At 38.5% G+C, this 17,846-nt stretch overlaps 1 protein-coding gene across 3 annotated transcripts in view; it reads left to right on the forward strand.

The window, feature by feature from the left end:
- The window catches only part of LOC122557099 (MICOS complex subunit MIC27-like), a 52,206-nt gene extending 34,730 nt beyond the window's left edge, over window positions 1–17,476 (forward strand). For 2 of the 3 annotated variants that reach the window (XM_043704399.2, XM_043704402.2), the window contains exons 5-9: window positions 2,222–2,320; window positions 10,039–10,130; window positions 11,003–11,101; window positions 13,931–14,060; window positions 17,079–17,476. In XM_043704399.2, coding sequence (XP_043560334.2) covers window positions 2,222–2,320; window positions 10,039–10,130; window positions 11,003–11,101; window positions 13,931–14,060; window positions 17,079–17,167 — 509 coding nt within the window. In that variant the 3' untranslated portion in view covers window positions 17,168–17,476. The remainder of the gene's footprint in view (window positions 1–2,221; window positions 2,321–10,038; window positions 10,131–11,002; window positions 11,102–13,930; window positions 14,061–17,078) is intronic. The other variant, XM_043704403.2, reaches the window with a different exon arrangement.
- Window positions 17,477–17,846: the final 370 nt, after the last annotated feature.

Below are 17,846 nucleotides of genomic sequence, written 5' to 3' on the forward strand. Positions count from 1 at the left end.
CATAAAATGAAGAATAAAATACAGAGTGGTACTGGAGCAGAGGAACTTGGGTGTATATATGCGTAGATAATGGAAACTGGTAGACTGGTTGAAAACAAGGTTAATTATGCATATGGTATCTTGGGCTCTATCAGCATAGAGTACAAAAGCTGGAAGGGTTATATTAAACCTGTAAAGTAAACATTAATTTAATGTCAGCTGGTGTATTACACCTAATTCCAGTTGAAAATGGTTTCGGGAGAGGAACTTAATTGTATAGATTTCAGAAGTTGGGACTGTTCTTTGAGAAGAAGAAATTGAGATTCCATTAAGATTTCAAAAATCACGAAGAGTTTCAACAGACTGGACGAGGAAAAAATGTTCCCATTGGTGAAAGGAACAAGAACCAGAGGGCACGGATTTGAAATAGTTGGTTTAAAAGAAACCATTGGTGACATGAGGAAAGCATTTATCTCTCAGAAGTTAGGTGGTATCTGTGTCAAGAAGTAGAGTTAAAGGGCATCGACCTCGAACGTAAACTTTGTTTCTCTCCATGGGAACTACTTGAGCTGCTAAGTTCTTCCAGCCTTTTTTTGATCTTAAATCAGTTTCTATAAGGCGTTCATAATACTGGAGCTTTATCAGCTCCATCTTGAGATCAGAGGGGTCATGATTTTGTATATGAAGGTGGACTAAGTTGAGCTATCAAAGGTAAGGAGCAATTATTGTTGAGACATTTGAGAGCTATGTAAAAACAAAACTCTTGATAAATTGAGAGCTTGACTCTCATAGCCTACTGAATGATTACGTTGAAGATCTCCTTGTTGTTTAAAATGAAGAGATTTATATGAAGAATTCATGATTCATTGTGACAAAAAAAATGGTTATGCATATTGAATTTGTGCTGTTGGAAAAAAATGATTTAAAGTGGAATTGTCAGCAAAAGTATGAATTGTGCGTGGTCAGAGTGAGTGCTGCCTCAGGAGCCCATGAATGATAAAATTTAAAATGCAGGTTGAAACATTTTAAGTAGAAACTTCAGAGGAACTAGGTAGCCATGGAAAACCATGTTGATATTGTGTTTAGTGGTATGTGGGCGAAACCATGTCAGAGATATGCAGTTAATAACATAGAGATCATTGAGGAAAATTCCAGCAGTGCATAAAATAGTCTAGAAGCTCATCAGTAATATTCACCTGAAGCATATTGACGACCATTGATTTAGTCTGGATTTTAAGGTCATATATAAACTGAGAGTCAACATTTTCTGATGCCGCAGAAATTAATAGATGTAAATAAAATAATGATTGGAAGGATGAGAAGGTAAAATTCTGAGAAGATGAGAACCCAGAGTGGTCTGTGCAATCAAAACTTGAGTAATTTTTTCAGCCATGTATCCTTTAGTATGTACTAAGCCACAGCAGATCTGGTGGAACCTTGTGAACAGATATGTTGCACAGACAAAATTATTGAAGGTCATTGCACTGTGAGCATCAATAAAGGTCATTTACCCCACCACCCTTACCTAGATTTGTTTGGAAATTTGGGAAACAAGAAATAAAATTATGATGAGGATCAATAGTGAAGATAATAGTGAAGAGATTGTAGCCTTTGCGAAGGTAACTAGAAATTATCATTATGAAATTGAAACTGATTTCTGTAAGAGAAGAGCAAATTGGGAATTGACCAAAGGCAACTGGATGAAGGGAGAAACTGTCAAGGATATTATTTAGGGAGTTGGGTGCCTGCGCTACCAATAATTGCAGCATTAAAGCATACAAATATTGAAAGGTGTGTAAATGCTATAAATAAATTCGAAAAAAATTATGCTTTTCTGAAGTGATAAACTCTTTGCTTATAAGTTACATAATAAGTCATGCAACTTGAATTTTTGCTATGCAATCATTAACTATTTACTGAAGTACCCATATTTTGCTCGAGATTCCCTTTACAAAATGTATGCTTTTATTTACAAATAAGTGATGATTTTTGTCATATGGCAATTATTTACTCCGCATTCTAGTGTGAGAGTGGAGTGCAGTTTGGCAGGATTAGTATTTCAGAACCTTGTCACACATTGTACAATTTAAATACATTCCAAATTAGACATTTTAAAACCAAGCAGAGGTTTCAAGTGCACAGTAAAATTGTAAACTGGAACATTAGCCCAGAGTTCTCTCAGTAACTTCCATGATTGAGACAGATATAACAAGGAAAATATTCATCTTTTTCTTCTTCTAAGATACCTATATCTTTCTCAAGGATCCACCTGAAGGATTCTTCCCAAGAATGGGTGTGATAGCAGTATCTGGATTGGCAGGATTAATTCTGGCATCAAGAGGTAGGTCGTGATCATGAAACAGCTTCAAACCACAGGATAAACTCTTTGGAATTACATTGATTCCCATAAATTCAACTAACATGTTTGAAATAGTTGTGGCTGTCCAATTAGTTTCATAGAATGGTTACAACACTAAAGGAGGGCGTAAGCCCATCAAATCCATACTGGCTCTCTACTAGTATAGCCTGACCCACTCTCCTATCCTTTCCCTGTACCACTACAATCTTCTTTATCTGTACAGGTTCTAATCCTATTCCTTTTGTAAACCACAATTAAATCTACCTGAACCTGTGTGGGAGGTGGTGTACTTGAGATCCTAACTGCACGTTGCTTTTTACAAAAAGTCTTTCCTGCTGTCGCCTTTGGTTCAATTAACAATCATCTTAAATTTGTGTTGTCTTCTGGTCTCTGACCCTTCTGCAAATGGGCACAAACTTTTCTCTATTTGCACTGTTTAGACCCTCTTGCTTTTGAAAACCTCTCAAGTTTCCTCTCCACTTTATCTTCTGTAAGTGGAACAACCTCAGTTTCTCTAATCTGTCCACATAACTGAAGTCCTATACCCCTAGAACCATTTTCATCGATCTTTCCTGCAGCCTGTCTAAGGCTTTCACACCCTTTCTAAAGTGCCGTTCCCCAAATTGGACTATATCACTCTTGAGGCTGAAGTAGCGTGTTGTAATGGTCCATCATAATGTAGAGCCAAGATGGCACAAAGGCAACCCTTTCAGCCGATGCTAGCTATCCGTTAGCAATTGCCCATGTCCCCATAAACTTGTAGTACAGTTCCTCAAGTGTCCACCCAATTTCTTTTTGAAATCATTGATCACTTTTTTCTACCATCCTCATAAGCAGAGGTCTGTGTCTCCTGGTTTTTGTGTTGTCAGCTAGTGGGAACACATCAGTTAAAAAAACACAAAGTACAATATTAACTTTTGTAACACATATAACTTTTCACTTATAACTTTGACAACTTCCTGAGAGTAACAAATGCAACTCCCACAGTTGCCAAACCCGCTGAGTATTCCTTGCTTGATAGCATTCACCTCTTTTTATAAAGCCAGGATCCAGGATGCCTTTTTATAACCAGTTTCTCAGGCTAGTTTTGTCCCTTACAATGATTTTAGAATTCTATCTCTGGATCTCTCTATTTAGAATTGTTCCCTTCAATAAAGATTGATAATGTACCACTAAAACACATCTGTACAGGTTAATTCAAAATATCCACCACAGGATCTCTTTCCCAAGGGAAAGGTAGGGCTAGATTGCACGTTGCATCTGGAAGTCTGAAAATGCAGCATCTACTCCATACTGCGCAAAAGGATCAACTTAGATATTTAACTGAAATTTCTGAAGCGAGGCTTGACTTCATAATCTTGTCTTAAGTTAAAAAACACACAATACCAGGATATAGTCCAACAGATTTATTTGGGAGCACTATCTTTTGGAGTGCTGCTCCTTCAACCACCTGATGAAGGAACATCACTCCGAAAGCTAGTGCTTCCAAATAAACCTGTTGGACTATAACCTGATGTTGTGTGTTTTTTAACTTCGTACACCCCAGTCTAACACCGGCACCTCCAAATCACAACCTTGTCTTAGAGTCATACAGCACAGAAACAGACCGTTTGGTCCAACTTGAACATGCCAACCAAGTTTCCCAAACTAAATTAGTCCCACTTGCCTGCACTTGGCCCATACCCCTCTAAACCTTTCCTATTCATGTACCTGTCCAAATGGTCATTTAAATGTTGTAACTATACCTGCATCTACCAACCACTTCCTCTGGCAGTTCATTCTACATATGAACCTGTATCTACTACTTGCTCTGTCAATTCATTGTACATACAAACCATGAGGTGGTTTATTCTGAAACTAGGATCCTGAGCCTTAATAAGGGAAACTATGATAGTATGAGGCATGAGTTGGGTGTGATGGATTGGGAAATGTTACTGAAAGGAATGACGGAGCATAGGCAGTGGTACACATCCAAAGAGTGATTGGGTGAACTGCAAAATTTTTTTATTCCTGTTTGGAGCAAGAGTACAATGAAAACAGTGGCCAAACCATGAGTTACGAGGGAGGTTTGACGGAGTTTTAAATGTAAAAGAGGGGCAAATAAATTGGCAAGAGAAAACAATAGACCTGAGGATTTGGAACAGTTTAGAAGTCAGCAAAAGGATGTCCAAAGGATGGATTGATAAGGGGAAAATAGGGTATGAAAGTAAGCCTGAGGGGCACATAAAAACTGATTGTAGAGGTCTTTAAATGTAAAGATAAAAAGATTGGAGAAAAATAATGTAGATCCTATAAAGTCAGAAATGGGGGAAATTATAATGGGGAGCAAAGAAATAGTTGATAAAATTCATACTTTTCTTCTATCATTATAAAACAGGACACGAATAACGTACCAGAAATGAGGGGGAAGGGAGGAACTGAAGTAAATCAGTATTAGTAAAGAGTTGGAGTAATTGATGGGATTGAAGGCTAATAAAGCCCCAGGGCCTGATAATTCATATTGCAGAGTATCTAAGGAAGTGGCCCTTGAAACAGTGGATGCATAGATAGTCATCTTCCAAGATTTCAAGTTTCATAGCTAAACTGCTTCCCAGGCAACATCCTGGTAAACCTCCTCTGCGCCCCTCAATGTGATCACATTCTTCCCATAATGCTGTGCCCAGAACTTCACAAAGCACTCCATTTCCTTATCTTACTCATAATCCATTACTGATTAAACCCAGTTCCATCTGACTAGAAGGATTCACGAATTTAATTCATGTCAACTGCTCACTTGCGTTGGGGGTATTCATTTCTGTTAAAATATGATACTAGTTTTTTTTATTCAATTTGACCACAAGAATGGAATCAGAGGCAGCATCAAGAAAGGAATCTGACTGCTTATTAAATGGATTTGCTGCAAGGTTGGGTTTACCAGTCAGTCAGGAATTAATTCAAGTCATCAGAACTGTTTGAATGCTGAAAAGTATTCCATTTGCATGTTTTGCTTTCAGCATTGGCTTCAAGGGAAGGAATTATAATGCACCAATTTAACATAAAGGCCTGGATTGGAAGTCTGAGAGCAGCTAGTCTACCTGTTGTAGTATGATATTGCTGAAAAAGACCTTTAAAGTTTATACTAAGAAAATAAGGCATGTAATCAAGTAAGAATGAAGCATATAGAGCCATAATCAAAGTGAAAATACTGGAAAAAGTCAAATACAAAAGGCCTGGGAGTGTTTTTAACTGGACAACTGACTGAAAAATGGCTTGATGAAACTGTTGGGAAAGTGGAGTGAACAGAATGAGGATATTTATGAGTGACTTGGAACGCTTCTATCAAAGTTTCAATGATACAGGTCAGGGAAGGCTAGGCTTGAGTAGGGGAAACAGTTCGTGTTTGAAGTTGACATGCTTCCAACTATATAACAATACTGAGGATAAGGATTACTCAGTGAACTCTCAACTTTTTCCTTTGGAAAAGGAATAATTTTCATTGTACTATATAGAGTCATAGAGATGTACAGCATGGAAACAGACCCTTCGGTCCAACCAGTTCATGCCGACCGGATAACCCAACCCAATCTAGTCCCACCTGCCAGCACCCGGCCCATATCCATCCAAACCCTTCCTATTCATATACCCAACCAAATGCCTTTTAAATGTTGCAATTGTACCAGCTCCACCACATCCTCTGGCAGCTCATTCCATACACATACCACCCTCTGCGTGAAAAAGTAGCCCCTTAGGTCTCTTTTATATCTTTCCCCTCTCACCCTAAACCTATGCCCTCTAGTTCTGGACTCCCCAACCCCAGGGAAAAGACTTTGTCTATTTACCCTATCCAAGCCCCTCATAATTTTGTAAACCTCTATAAGGTCACCCCTCAGCCTCCGACGCTCCAGGGAAAACAGCCCCAGTCTGTTCCCTATAGCTCAAATCCTCCAAACCTGGCAATATCCTTTTAAATCTTTTCTGAACCCTTTCAAGTTTCGCAACATCTTTCCGATAGGAAGGAGACCAGAATTGCACGCAATATTCCAACAGTGGCCTTACCAATGTCCTGTACAGCCGCAACATGACCTCCCAACTCCTGTACTCAATACTCTGACCAATAAAGGAAAGTATCCCAAACGCTGCCTTCACTATCCTATCTACCTGCGACTCCACTTTCAAGGAGTTATGAACCTGTATTCCAAGGTCTGTTTGTTCAGCAACATTCCCTAGGACCTTTCCATTAAGTGTATAAATCCTGCTAAGATTTGCTTTCCCAAAATGCAGCACCTCGCATTTACCTGAATTAAACTCCATCTGCCACTTCTCAGCCCATTGCCCCATCTGGTCAAGATCCTGTTGTAATCTGAGGTAACCCTCTTCGCTGTCCACTACACCTCCAATTTTGGTGTCATCCGCAAACTTACTAACTGTACCTCTTATGCTCACATCCAAATCATTTATGTAAATGACAAAAAGTAGAGGACCCAGCACCGATCCTTGTGGCACTCCCACTGGTCCCAGGCCTCCAGTCTGAAAAACAACCCTCCACTACCACCCTCTGTTTTCTACCTTTGAGCCAGTTCTGTATCAAAATGGCTAGTTCTCCCTGTATTCCGTGAGATCTAACCTTGCTAATCAGTCTCCCATGGGGAACCTTGTCGAACGCCTTACTGAAGTCCATATAGATCACAACTACTGCTCTGCCTTGATCAATCTTCTTTGTTACTTCTTCAAAAAACTCAATCAAGTTTGTGAGACATGATTTCCCAAGCACAAAGCCATGTTGACTCTCCCTAATCAGTTCTTGCCTTTCCAAATAAATGTACATCCTGTCCCTCAGGATTCCCTACAACAACTTGCCCACCACTGAGATCAGGCTCACCGGTCTATAGTTCCCTGGCTTGTCCTTACTGCCCTTCTTAAACAGTGGCACCACGTTTGCCAACCTCCAGTCTTCCAGCACCTCACCTGTGACTATTAATGATACAGATATCTCAGCAAGAGGCCCAGCAATCACTTCTCTAGTTTCCCACAGAGTTCTCGGGTACACCTGATCAGGTGCTGGGGATTTATCCACCTTTACCCGTTTCAAGACATCCAGCACTTCCTCCTTTGTAATCTGGACATTTTGCAAGATGTCACCATCTATTTCCCTACAGTCTATATTTTCCATATCCTTTTTCACAGTAAATACTGATGTAAAATACTCATTTGGTATCTCCCCAATTTTCTGCGGCTCCACACAAAGGCCGCGCTTCTGATCTTTGAGGGGCCCTATTCTCTCCCTACTTACCCTTTTGTCCTTTAATATATTTGTAAAAACCCTTTGGATTCTCCTTAATTCTTTTTGCCAAAGCTATCTCATGTCCCCTTTTTGCCCTCCTGATTTCCCTCTTAAGTATACTCCTACTTCCTTTATGCTCTTCTAAGGATTCACTCGATCTATCCTGTCTATACCTTACTTATGCTTCCTTCTTTTTCTTAACCAAACCCTCAATTTCTTTAGTCATCCAGCATTCCCTATACCTACCAGCCTTCCCTTTCACCCTAACAGGAATATACTTTCTCTGGATTCTCGTTATCTCATTTCTGAAGGCTTCCCATTTTCCAGCCGTCCCTTTACCTGTGAACATCTGTCCCCAATCAGTTTTCGAAAGTTCTTGCGTAATACTGTCAAAATTGGCCTTTCTCCAATTTAGAACTTCAACTTTTAGATCTGGTCTATCCTTTTCCATCACTATTTTAAAACTAATAGAATTATGGTCGCTGGCTCCAAAGTGCTCCCCCACTGACACCTCAGTCACCTGCCCTGCCTTATTTCCCAAGAGTAGGTCAAGTTTTGCACCTCCTCTAATAGGTACATCCACATACTGAAACAGCAAATTGTCTTGTATGCATTTAACAAATTCCTCTCCATCTAAATCTTTAACACTATGGCAGTCCCAGTCTTTGGAAAGTTAAAATCCCCTCCCATAACCACCCTATTATTCTTAAAGATAGCTGAGATCTCTTTCCCAGTTTGTTTCTCAATTTCCCTCTGACTATTAGGAGGTCTATAATACAATCCCAATCAGGTGATCATCCCTTTCTTATTTCTCAGTTCCACCCAAATAACTCCCCTGGATGTATTTCTGGGAATACCCTCCCTCAGCACAGCTGTAATGCTCTCCCTTATCAAAAATGCCACCCCACCCCCTCCTCTCTTGCCTCCCTTTTTATCCTTCCTGTAGCATTTGTATCCTGGAACATTAAGCTGCCAGTCCTGCACATCCCTGAGCCATGTTTCCGTAATTGCTATGATATCCCAGTCCCATGTTCCTCACCATGCCCTGAGATCATCTGCCTTCCCGGTTAGGCCCCTTGCATTGAAATAAATGCAGTTTAATTTATTACCTTGTCCCTGATTGTTTGACTCGCTTCTGTTCTCAACTGTACCAGTCTCAGATCGATCTCTTTCCTCACTATCTCCCTTGTCCCAGCCCCCACCTTACTAGTTTAAATCCTCCCGAGCAGTTCTAGCAAATTTCCCTGCCAATGTATTAGTCCCCTTCCAATTTAGGTGCAATCCGTCCTTCTTGGGTCACTTCTATCCCAGAAGAGATTCCAATGATCTAAAAATGTGAATCCTTCTCCCATACACCAGCTCCTCAGCCATGCATTCATCTGCTCTATCCTCCTATTCCTGCCCTCACTAGCTCGTAGCACTGGGAGTAATCCAGATATTACTACTCTCGAGGACCTCCTTTTTAAATTCCTGCCTAACTCTCTCTAATCTCCCTTCAGAATCTCAACCTTTCCCCTTCCTATGTCATTGGTTCCAATGTGGACAATGACCTCTTGCTGGCCCCTCTCCCCCTTGAGAACATTCTGCACCCTCTCTGAGACATCCTTGATCTTGGCACCAGGGAAGCAACACACCATTCTGCTTTTTCTCTGCTGGCCACAGAAACGCCTGTCTGTACCTCGGACTATAGAATCCCCTAACACAGTTGATCTCTTAGAAGCCGACGTTGCATTAGAGCTAGTTTCAATACCAGAAACTTGGCTGTTCGTGCTACATTCCCCTGAGAATCCATCACTCCCTACGTTTTCCAAAACAGCATACCTGTTTGAAATGGGTATATCCACAAAAGACTCCTGCCCTAGGTGCCTACCTCTCTTACCCTTCCTGGAGTTAACCCATCTATGTGACTGTATCTGAGACTTTCCCCCCTTCCTATAACTGCCATTAATCACATACTGTTGCTGTTGCAAATTCCTCATCGCTTCTGTCTGTCTCTCCAACCGATCCATTCAATCTGATAAGATTCGCATCCAACAGCATTTTTGGCAGATATAATCCACAGTAACCCTTAAACTCTCTTTAAACTCCCACATCTGACAAGAAGTACATATCGCTGTACTAAAGGCCATTTTTGCTCCTTCACAATGGATTAATCTGTTCAAATGGAGCTGTCTCACTAGAAAAAAATTCACATTACTGGGAAGTAACACTGGAATAATTTGGAGTGAAATCAGTTGGGTAGGATTGAAATTATTTTTCATTTGGAACTCCAACCACCTCAAAAATACATCATCTTTTGTGTTCATCCTAATCATGCTTATATCTTTTTTATTAAGCTGATTCCGTTTGCAGCTTGGCTCAGCTGAATTTGGCTTCAAGAATCTTGAAGTAATCTTCCTGAGCTTTTTTTTGTTGCCCTAATTGATTTAAATGTTCTTAGGTTCACGTGCTAAGAAGATGGTATATCCTGCAGGACTTGCAACTGTGGGAATGGCTATATGTTACCCTCAACAAGCCATTTCAGTGGCAAAGGTAATAATGATAACGTTTCCCACTATTTAAGTGTAATTCTAAGTTTTATTTTTCTGTTAAGTTAATGGCTGTAGGGTTATTCAGTATTTAAAACAGTGATGAGGATTGGTAAACAAGCTTTACAAAGTAATTGGAAATCTTGCCGAACCACATGTATCTTCAATTTTTTTATATAACAATACTGAGGATAAGGATTACTCAATGAACTCTCAACTTTTTCCTCTGGAAAAGGAATAATTTTCATTGCACTATATGATGTGTCTCATTAGAAAAAATCCAAATTACTGGCAAGTAATACTGCAATAATTTGGAGTGAAATCAGTTGGGTAGGATTGAAATTATTTTTCAGTTGGAGCAAAAATCTTTAAACAAGAAACAGCTTTTGCTCAGTTGACATAGGAAATATTTATTAATGGTTAAACAACAATTTACATAGTTATCAATAAAAAGCATCTTTTGACAGTTATAGAAGGAAAAATCAGAAAGATGCCTGATTGCATGAACAGGAGAGCTTTGCCAAAATGTCTTCAAAGAGTACAGAGATTAGGGTTATCGATGCAGCAGTGATTAAAAGTACAATGAGGGAGAGGCCAGAATTTGAGGAGCATTCTACAGTTGCTGTTTGTAGTGGGAATGTTTTATTTGCTCTTTCCTAGACAAGTAGGAGTTTCGTTGACATTTTGTGTTATCAACATTTTTAGTTGGCATGTAACTGAGCATTTTAAAAGCCCAAATGATATTTTGGATTTTGATTCTAATTTACTAGAAAGCTTGACAAAGGGTGTGCTGATTTGCGAACCATGTAAGGATGGGATAATGCATGTACTAGGATATAGCTTCAAGCAGCAGAATTGCTCATGTTATGTTTTTAGTTTTCTAGTCAGAAGATGTATGCTATCAGCCAGGGGAGTTATGAGGCTGTTCGATCTCTCTGGAAAAGAAGTGTTGAAAAGAAAAAGGAAGACCTGGAGGTAATTTAGATTTCTGTGTAAAATTGATCCAGAAATCTTAACATTAAAACAGAATAAAATGTATAAATTGTTCAGATAATTCTGAAATCACAAGTGGAGCTTGTAACTATTGACAAATTTACTAATTTATTTTGCATTTACATTTTTTGAATGTGCTTTGTGGTGCACCACTTCATATTCATATTAAAATTGTTTTTGATATCTTTGTCTTAATTACAAATTTAGCCTGTGTGAGAAAACAGGCCTTTTAATATGTAAGTGCAAAGCATAAAATGATCCTCAACTCAACATTGACTCTGTTGCCTTGTTGCAAATTAAAGTGGCATTGGATTCATTCCTGAACCTGACCTCTTTATACCTGATAGTTCTCTGTTCCTCATTCATTGTTCTCTCTCATCTCCCCTCATTCTTATAAAGTAGTCACCGAGTTCTATCAAGATAAGAATCTCTCCACCACTATTCTTGGTAAGGTCAGTTATGACAGCACTGAGCAGGATCTGTTCCAAACCAGCTTGATGGGCTTTGGAACCAGCAGGTGCATGAACATGGTCTTCATTTTCATTTTCTTATCTTACTGTCCAACATCCATATTTCATTCCGTGCCATATGCTTTCTCACTGATTTTTCCCACTGTATGACATCAGCCGAAGAAAATTAAGGATTGGATTAAAAGAGTTGTCAATCAACATTGTATAGTTTTGTAACCAGATTTTCTTCAGCTGGTTCCATTGATTACACAAAGGACATTGATAAAAGAAGGAGAAATGTATGTGAGATGTTGATTTGGTATTTTAGAAGTCTGTGTTAGTCTGACCTATTTTTATTTGCAAGCTTCCCAAGATGCTAGAGAATGTCACTGAGAATTAAAACATTCATTTTTCTTCTTTGCCACTAATGACAATAGTGTTTTACACAGTTGTTATCAGTGCAAAACTGAGATTTTGTCCAAAGCTTTCCAATTGTATCACTGTGCATTCCCCTTCATCTGCCTCCAGGCTTAAATAACTTTCCATTTTTGTGACCTGTTGTTTAATTTGCTGAGCAAGTTTGACAAATTTACATTAATTGATGCTAAATTTTGGGATTATTCAATTGAAATTTAAAATTCTTTCAGTCAGGGTGCGTAAGTGAGGTTGAGAATGTAGTCATCCATCTCCTTTTTTTACAGATGTAATCAATAATTGACATTTATATATAACTTGAATTGCTTTATCTCCTTCAATATATTAGCAACTTTTAAGAATCTTCTCAAGAGTGTTGTGACACCAATAAGGTGTCAGAAAAGATGACTGAGAGCTTGGTCAGAGGTTGCTTTCACAAGCATCTTAATGGAAAAAAGAGGCACAGATAAGCTTAGGGAGGGAATTGCAGAGCTTTGGGTCTTGGTAGTTGCAAGTGGCTGCCATTGTGAAACAACTTATATCAAGGATGTACATTTGTCATTAACAGTATAATCAGAAATGATTATAAATTTAAACAGAAAATGCTATATTCTTCCACTATTTAACTGTGATTCAACTCTAAATGTAGACAAGCCAGGAAAAATGAATACCTCAGGGTCATTCATTTGAAATTGACCTGTACGTGTAAACGAGATCAAATTGAAGTACTGCCAGAAACCTGAAACGAAGCTTGAAAATGCTGGAATCATACAATCAACTTGAAAATGTAATATTACCCGGCTTTTAGCTTAACAGGTGCTGAGGGACCTGCCATGTGATTACACACATACTTTCTTACGTTTTTGATTTCTGGTGTTTGCACTGCATTATTTTTCTTTGCATTTATCCTGTCTCCTCATTCCTTTCTGAAACTTGTATTCTTAGGCAATGGTGTAATCTGAGCTCTTCAGTGGTCTAATTGAAGACCCCCAAACATTCCAGGGATGGTTTTTGTAGCGATAATTAATTGAAAATAATCCATTACTGAATTTTTCTAATGAAACGTAAACTGATAGAAAGGCTTTCCAGCTAATAATTAGCATTCTATTACTGTAAACCTGTGTGGAAGTTGTAACAACCTGAATAACAATCAATACTGAAAATCTGCATTGTTATACTAAGCTAAAATTCTAATATATTGTTGTTTTGGCTTCTTATGTTCAAGGAGTGATTCCAGAGCATTGGCAGACCAATCTGGGCGATAATATTGTAGCATTGGTCCTGGTTTGTGCAATCAATGAGCACAATGTCCTGAGGGTATACGTGGTTGTGGGATTAGCTCATAAAGTAAAATAGATACACTTACAGTTTTGTTTTTGTGTAATATTTATAAGGCTACCCTTTAAAACATTTGTTAATGAACTAGTACAACTAAACTGGTCAATGGAAAGCATTGCAAGTTGGCAGAAATCAGTGTGCGGGATGCAGATGTGAGATTTCTGGCTGATACAGTGGATATTAAGAAGTCCATGGAAAGTCATCATCTTGATGGAAAAGCAAGGATGAAGATTTTACTGGCAGTGGGGGTGAGCCAGGACAGATATTGTTATGTTTTCGATGTAACGGGAAGACCTAGTGGTATACTTTCTATGGGGCAGGATTGTTCGATTGACAAGGGTACTGAGATTGTGCCTGTCAAAATATTCTTAAGTATGGTTAATCAGGAGGATATAACACAGAGATTCGAAAAGAAACTGAACAAGACACTTTCAGTCTTGGGAGATGAGCCACAAAGTTAATTTTATGTTGTGTATGAATTGACCAAATTGTCAAATGATTTCTGAAGTGTTAACTGCATTTCGTTGTTTTACTTGCTTGAAGTGAGCACTGCCGTTTTAGAAAGTAAGCTCGACAATTTTATTGTTGGTGTATTAATTGCTCATTTTAGACCACTAAAGTGAAAGAGGATCCACTAAAGCAAGAGACACTTGGTAAAACAGAAAGCACCGACTGTCCATTTGAAGAAGAATTGCCTCAAAAACCACTACAGCCAAAAGTTACCTTTGTGCCAACAGGAGGTACAAAATAGAATTTCCGTTATTATTAACATGAATCTTAATTTGAAACTTATGTGCAGTGGGTACTAAGGTTTTACTATTTTAAGTAAGACATTGTGGGATACCGACCTAATAAAAGACCAGTCAGCTCAACCTGTCCATACCAATATTCATGCTCCATTGGAGCCTGATCCCATCTTTATTATCTAAATCTACCATCATAACATTATATTTCCTTTTAGCACTTGTTGTGTTTTCCTTAAATGCATCCATACTATTTGCTTCAACCACTTCCTATGGTGGAGAGTTCCACATGCTTGCCATTCGAGATGCTGTGCTGCAGATGGTCACCCTACTACCAATACCTTTTGGAATTAGGGCATTACTGACGAGGCCAGCATTTATTGCCTATCCCTAGTTACCCTAAGAGTGAACCACATTATAGTGTGTCCGGAGTGACATATAGTCCAGACCAGGTAAGGATAGCAGTTTCTTTTTCTAAAGGACATTAGTGAGCTAAGTGGGTTTTTAGACCAATTTACAACTATTACTAGCTTTATGATCACCATTAGTGAGACTAGCTTTCAGGTCCAGATTTAATTAATTGAATTTAAATTGTACCAGCTGCGTGGTCATATTTAAAACCCTTGCCCTTAAAACATTGACCAGAAACAGCACTGGACTAGCCTTATAAATACTGTCCCTACAGAGCCAGTGAAAGACTGGGAATCCTGCAGCAAGTAATATGTTTCCTGACTCTGCAAAACCTATCCACCATTTATGAGGCACAGGTCAGAAGGGTCATGGACTGAGTGCAATTCAAACAACATTCAAGAAGCTTGACACCATCAAAGACAAAACAGCTCATCTTATTGATACCACATTGGCAAACATCCACTCCCACCACCACTGAAGCTCAGCAGCAGCATTCTAATACATAATGCACTTCAGAAATCCACCAAGGCTTCTTGCACAGAACCTTCCAAACCCACGATCCCTGTCATTTGGAAGAACAATGGCAACAAGGAAACACCTGGCAGATTCCCCTCCAAGCACACCCTCTCTGACATGGACATTCCTTTGTCACTGGGTCAAAAACTTGGAATTCCTTGCTAACAGTATTGTGGGTCCACCTACCAAGTAGACTGCAGTGATGCAAAAAGGCAACTCACCACCACTTTATCAATGTAATAGTAATGACCAATAAATGCTAGTAGAGCCAGCAATGCCGACAAGTCATTAATTTTTTTTTCATTCATTCTATTTATCCCTCAGTAGTCCTATTCCCATCACTACCTTCCCAGTATTTTAATGTGTCTGTATAAATTTTACTGTTTTGTGTTGCTTGGTGATTTAACTTCCTTGTACCTCTATGCCTTTCTAAGTGTTTCTTCAAGCATCTTTCCTAATTTCTTCGTTTTCTCTCTTACCCTGCCTTCCACAGCTGTCCATGTACTTAATGTATGACTCCTTCCTGACCCTCAATTGTTCCCTTGGATCTTTATTGATCTATGATTTCCCAACAGTGTTTAGCTTGTGCCTTTCTGATAGTGGAATGTATTTTCCAGGTGCTCTGTAAACTGTTTTAACTGTCCCTCATTGTTGTTCTACATCATTATTTGGCAATATTGTTGGCTTTGTACTTTCCAAGGTTCAATTCTCGAACCACCTAAATAAGCTTTTCTCCGATTTATTTATGTATTTGTCACCCTTAAATCTTTCTGTACCCTAATTTTTTTGTTTTAAATTTGGTCAAGGGATCCAAGTGTTGCTGCCATAATATGATAATGTTCTCCTACAATTATTTGTGATCACTGAGCAGTTTTATTAGTTAAGCTATAGATTTAATATTGGACTTAAACTTTACTGTTCCTAGTATGAATTACTGCCCCCTAGTTGACAGGAGGAATAAAAACTTTAAATCTCATTAATGGATTCTACTGGCTTACGTAATTAATGCTTTTGAACATCAGGGAGTGAGCAGAAGACAGTGAAACCTGTGAATTGAATAACAACCAGTTTAACACTGAACAGCACCTTCACTCTCTGTACTGAATGCTTTTTGCTGTACCAAATCCACTCCTAAGTACTCTGTAAAAATGATACTGCGTTGAATTGGATTTTGTGTGCCAGCAGAAATTCCAAAGACCTGAGCCAGCCCTTGTTGACCAAGTAACCAGTTCTCATTAGCTATCTAATTTACTATCTGGGCTACCGACCATCACAAATTGATAGCTTGCTTGCCACTATATTCTGAAATAAAATGCCACTAAAAGTTACAGTTAACTACTAAACTTGACTAGACTTTACAAAGAGATCAACACTCCATATTCCATCACTTGCCAAATTCCTTGTTTAGTCAGTACTCCATTAAAAGTGTTCCTTTGAGCTGGATTTCATAAGCAAACATCTTCCATATATAAACTAGCACAAATTACAAAGATGTGGCTTGCATTATATTAAGTGCAAATAATTTCTATTATATATGTATTAAATTTCAATAATAAATGAGTAACTGACCTCTCTTACTATCTCTATTTTGAGGTTGATAATTTCTCTTGACCATTTCTCTCTCCCATGTTTTCCTTTCTCCACTATTCCACAATCATCCTTTGTGTCTGGCTTGTAACAGGTCTTTTGATATACTGTTTCATTCAAAAAGAAATATTATATCATGTAACAGGCAATGTATGGTCCTGCTTCTAAAATGCAGTTTGGTGTAAAACCACAGATAAAATTATACCACCCTGGGGCAGTAAAAGACTAATTGTTTATTTACAGGTCAGTTAGATATCAGATTATTTTTCTGTTTCTGTACTTCTGTTTTACAAATACTATTAATAAAAAGTATAGTCTATTAATAGATATTTTTCTTAACTTTGGAAATAATTGGCTTTTTTATTCAACATGATAGAAAATTATTGCTGTGACAACTCTAGTGTAACAGTCATGTATCAATGTTTTGCAATTGTTATTGGAAATGTCTTTCAAAAATCCAGTATAAAATGACAGCCATCTTTTGTTTTGCTCCTACAACAGAAAAGCGAATGACTGTACTTGACCCCAGTTTGATGGACCATGGTCAATCAAGTCCTGAAGATACGGACTTGTACAGCACTCGAAATTAAGGACCCAAATGACTGCAGACATCTACAGTATGTTTTCTGGTATTTCCAAGAGTCTTTGTTGGAAGTGGAACAACTTTGTATGTCCAGAAATGTTAATGTCCACCGTTTATGCTAAAGTGTGAATTTTTCATTATGCAGCGTGTATTTATTTATATCTCTCAAAATGTGTTGATTATAAACCTGCCTCCTGCTAAAATTTTACATATTCAATTGAGACATTTAATAAAGAAATGAGATTGCTGTTCGTGTTTATACTGCATTGTATAATGGTGTTTGCTATATCTAGAAAATAAATATTGAGTAACTGCAGGAAGGTGATCTCTGTCTTTATTCCTCAGCATGTGTGAGGAGATCAGTTTCTAGTGAGAATGATTACTTCGTGATCCAGGCAATGGCAGAAGAGTTGAATAAATACTTTGCATTAAGTATTCCAAAATTCAAGGAGGAGGAGAAGAAGAAGAGATAGGTGCACTAACCGTCTCCAGAGAAAAAGCCCGAGGGAAACTAATAGGGCTAAAACACCAATACGTTCCCTGGTCCTGATGGAGATCCATTGTTGAGTATTAAAGGAAGTAGCTGCAGAGACGGTGGATGCAATGGCAGTCATCTTTTGTCAGCAATCACTTGCTAACAAGTATGATTGTCCATCTCGGACATCTTTTAGCATGGGTATGCTGTT

The sequence above is a fragment of the Chiloscyllium plagiosum genome, unplaced genomic scaffold, assembly GCF_037043375.1.
Source record: "Chiloscyllium plagiosum isolate Xiang-an unplaced genomic scaffold, Cpla_swu_hap1 HiC_scaffold_11, whole genome shotgun sequence".
In the NCBI taxonomy this organism is placed as follows: Eukaryota; Metazoa; Chordata; class Chondrichthyes; order Orectolobiformes; family Hemiscylliidae; genus Chiloscyllium; species Chiloscyllium plagiosum.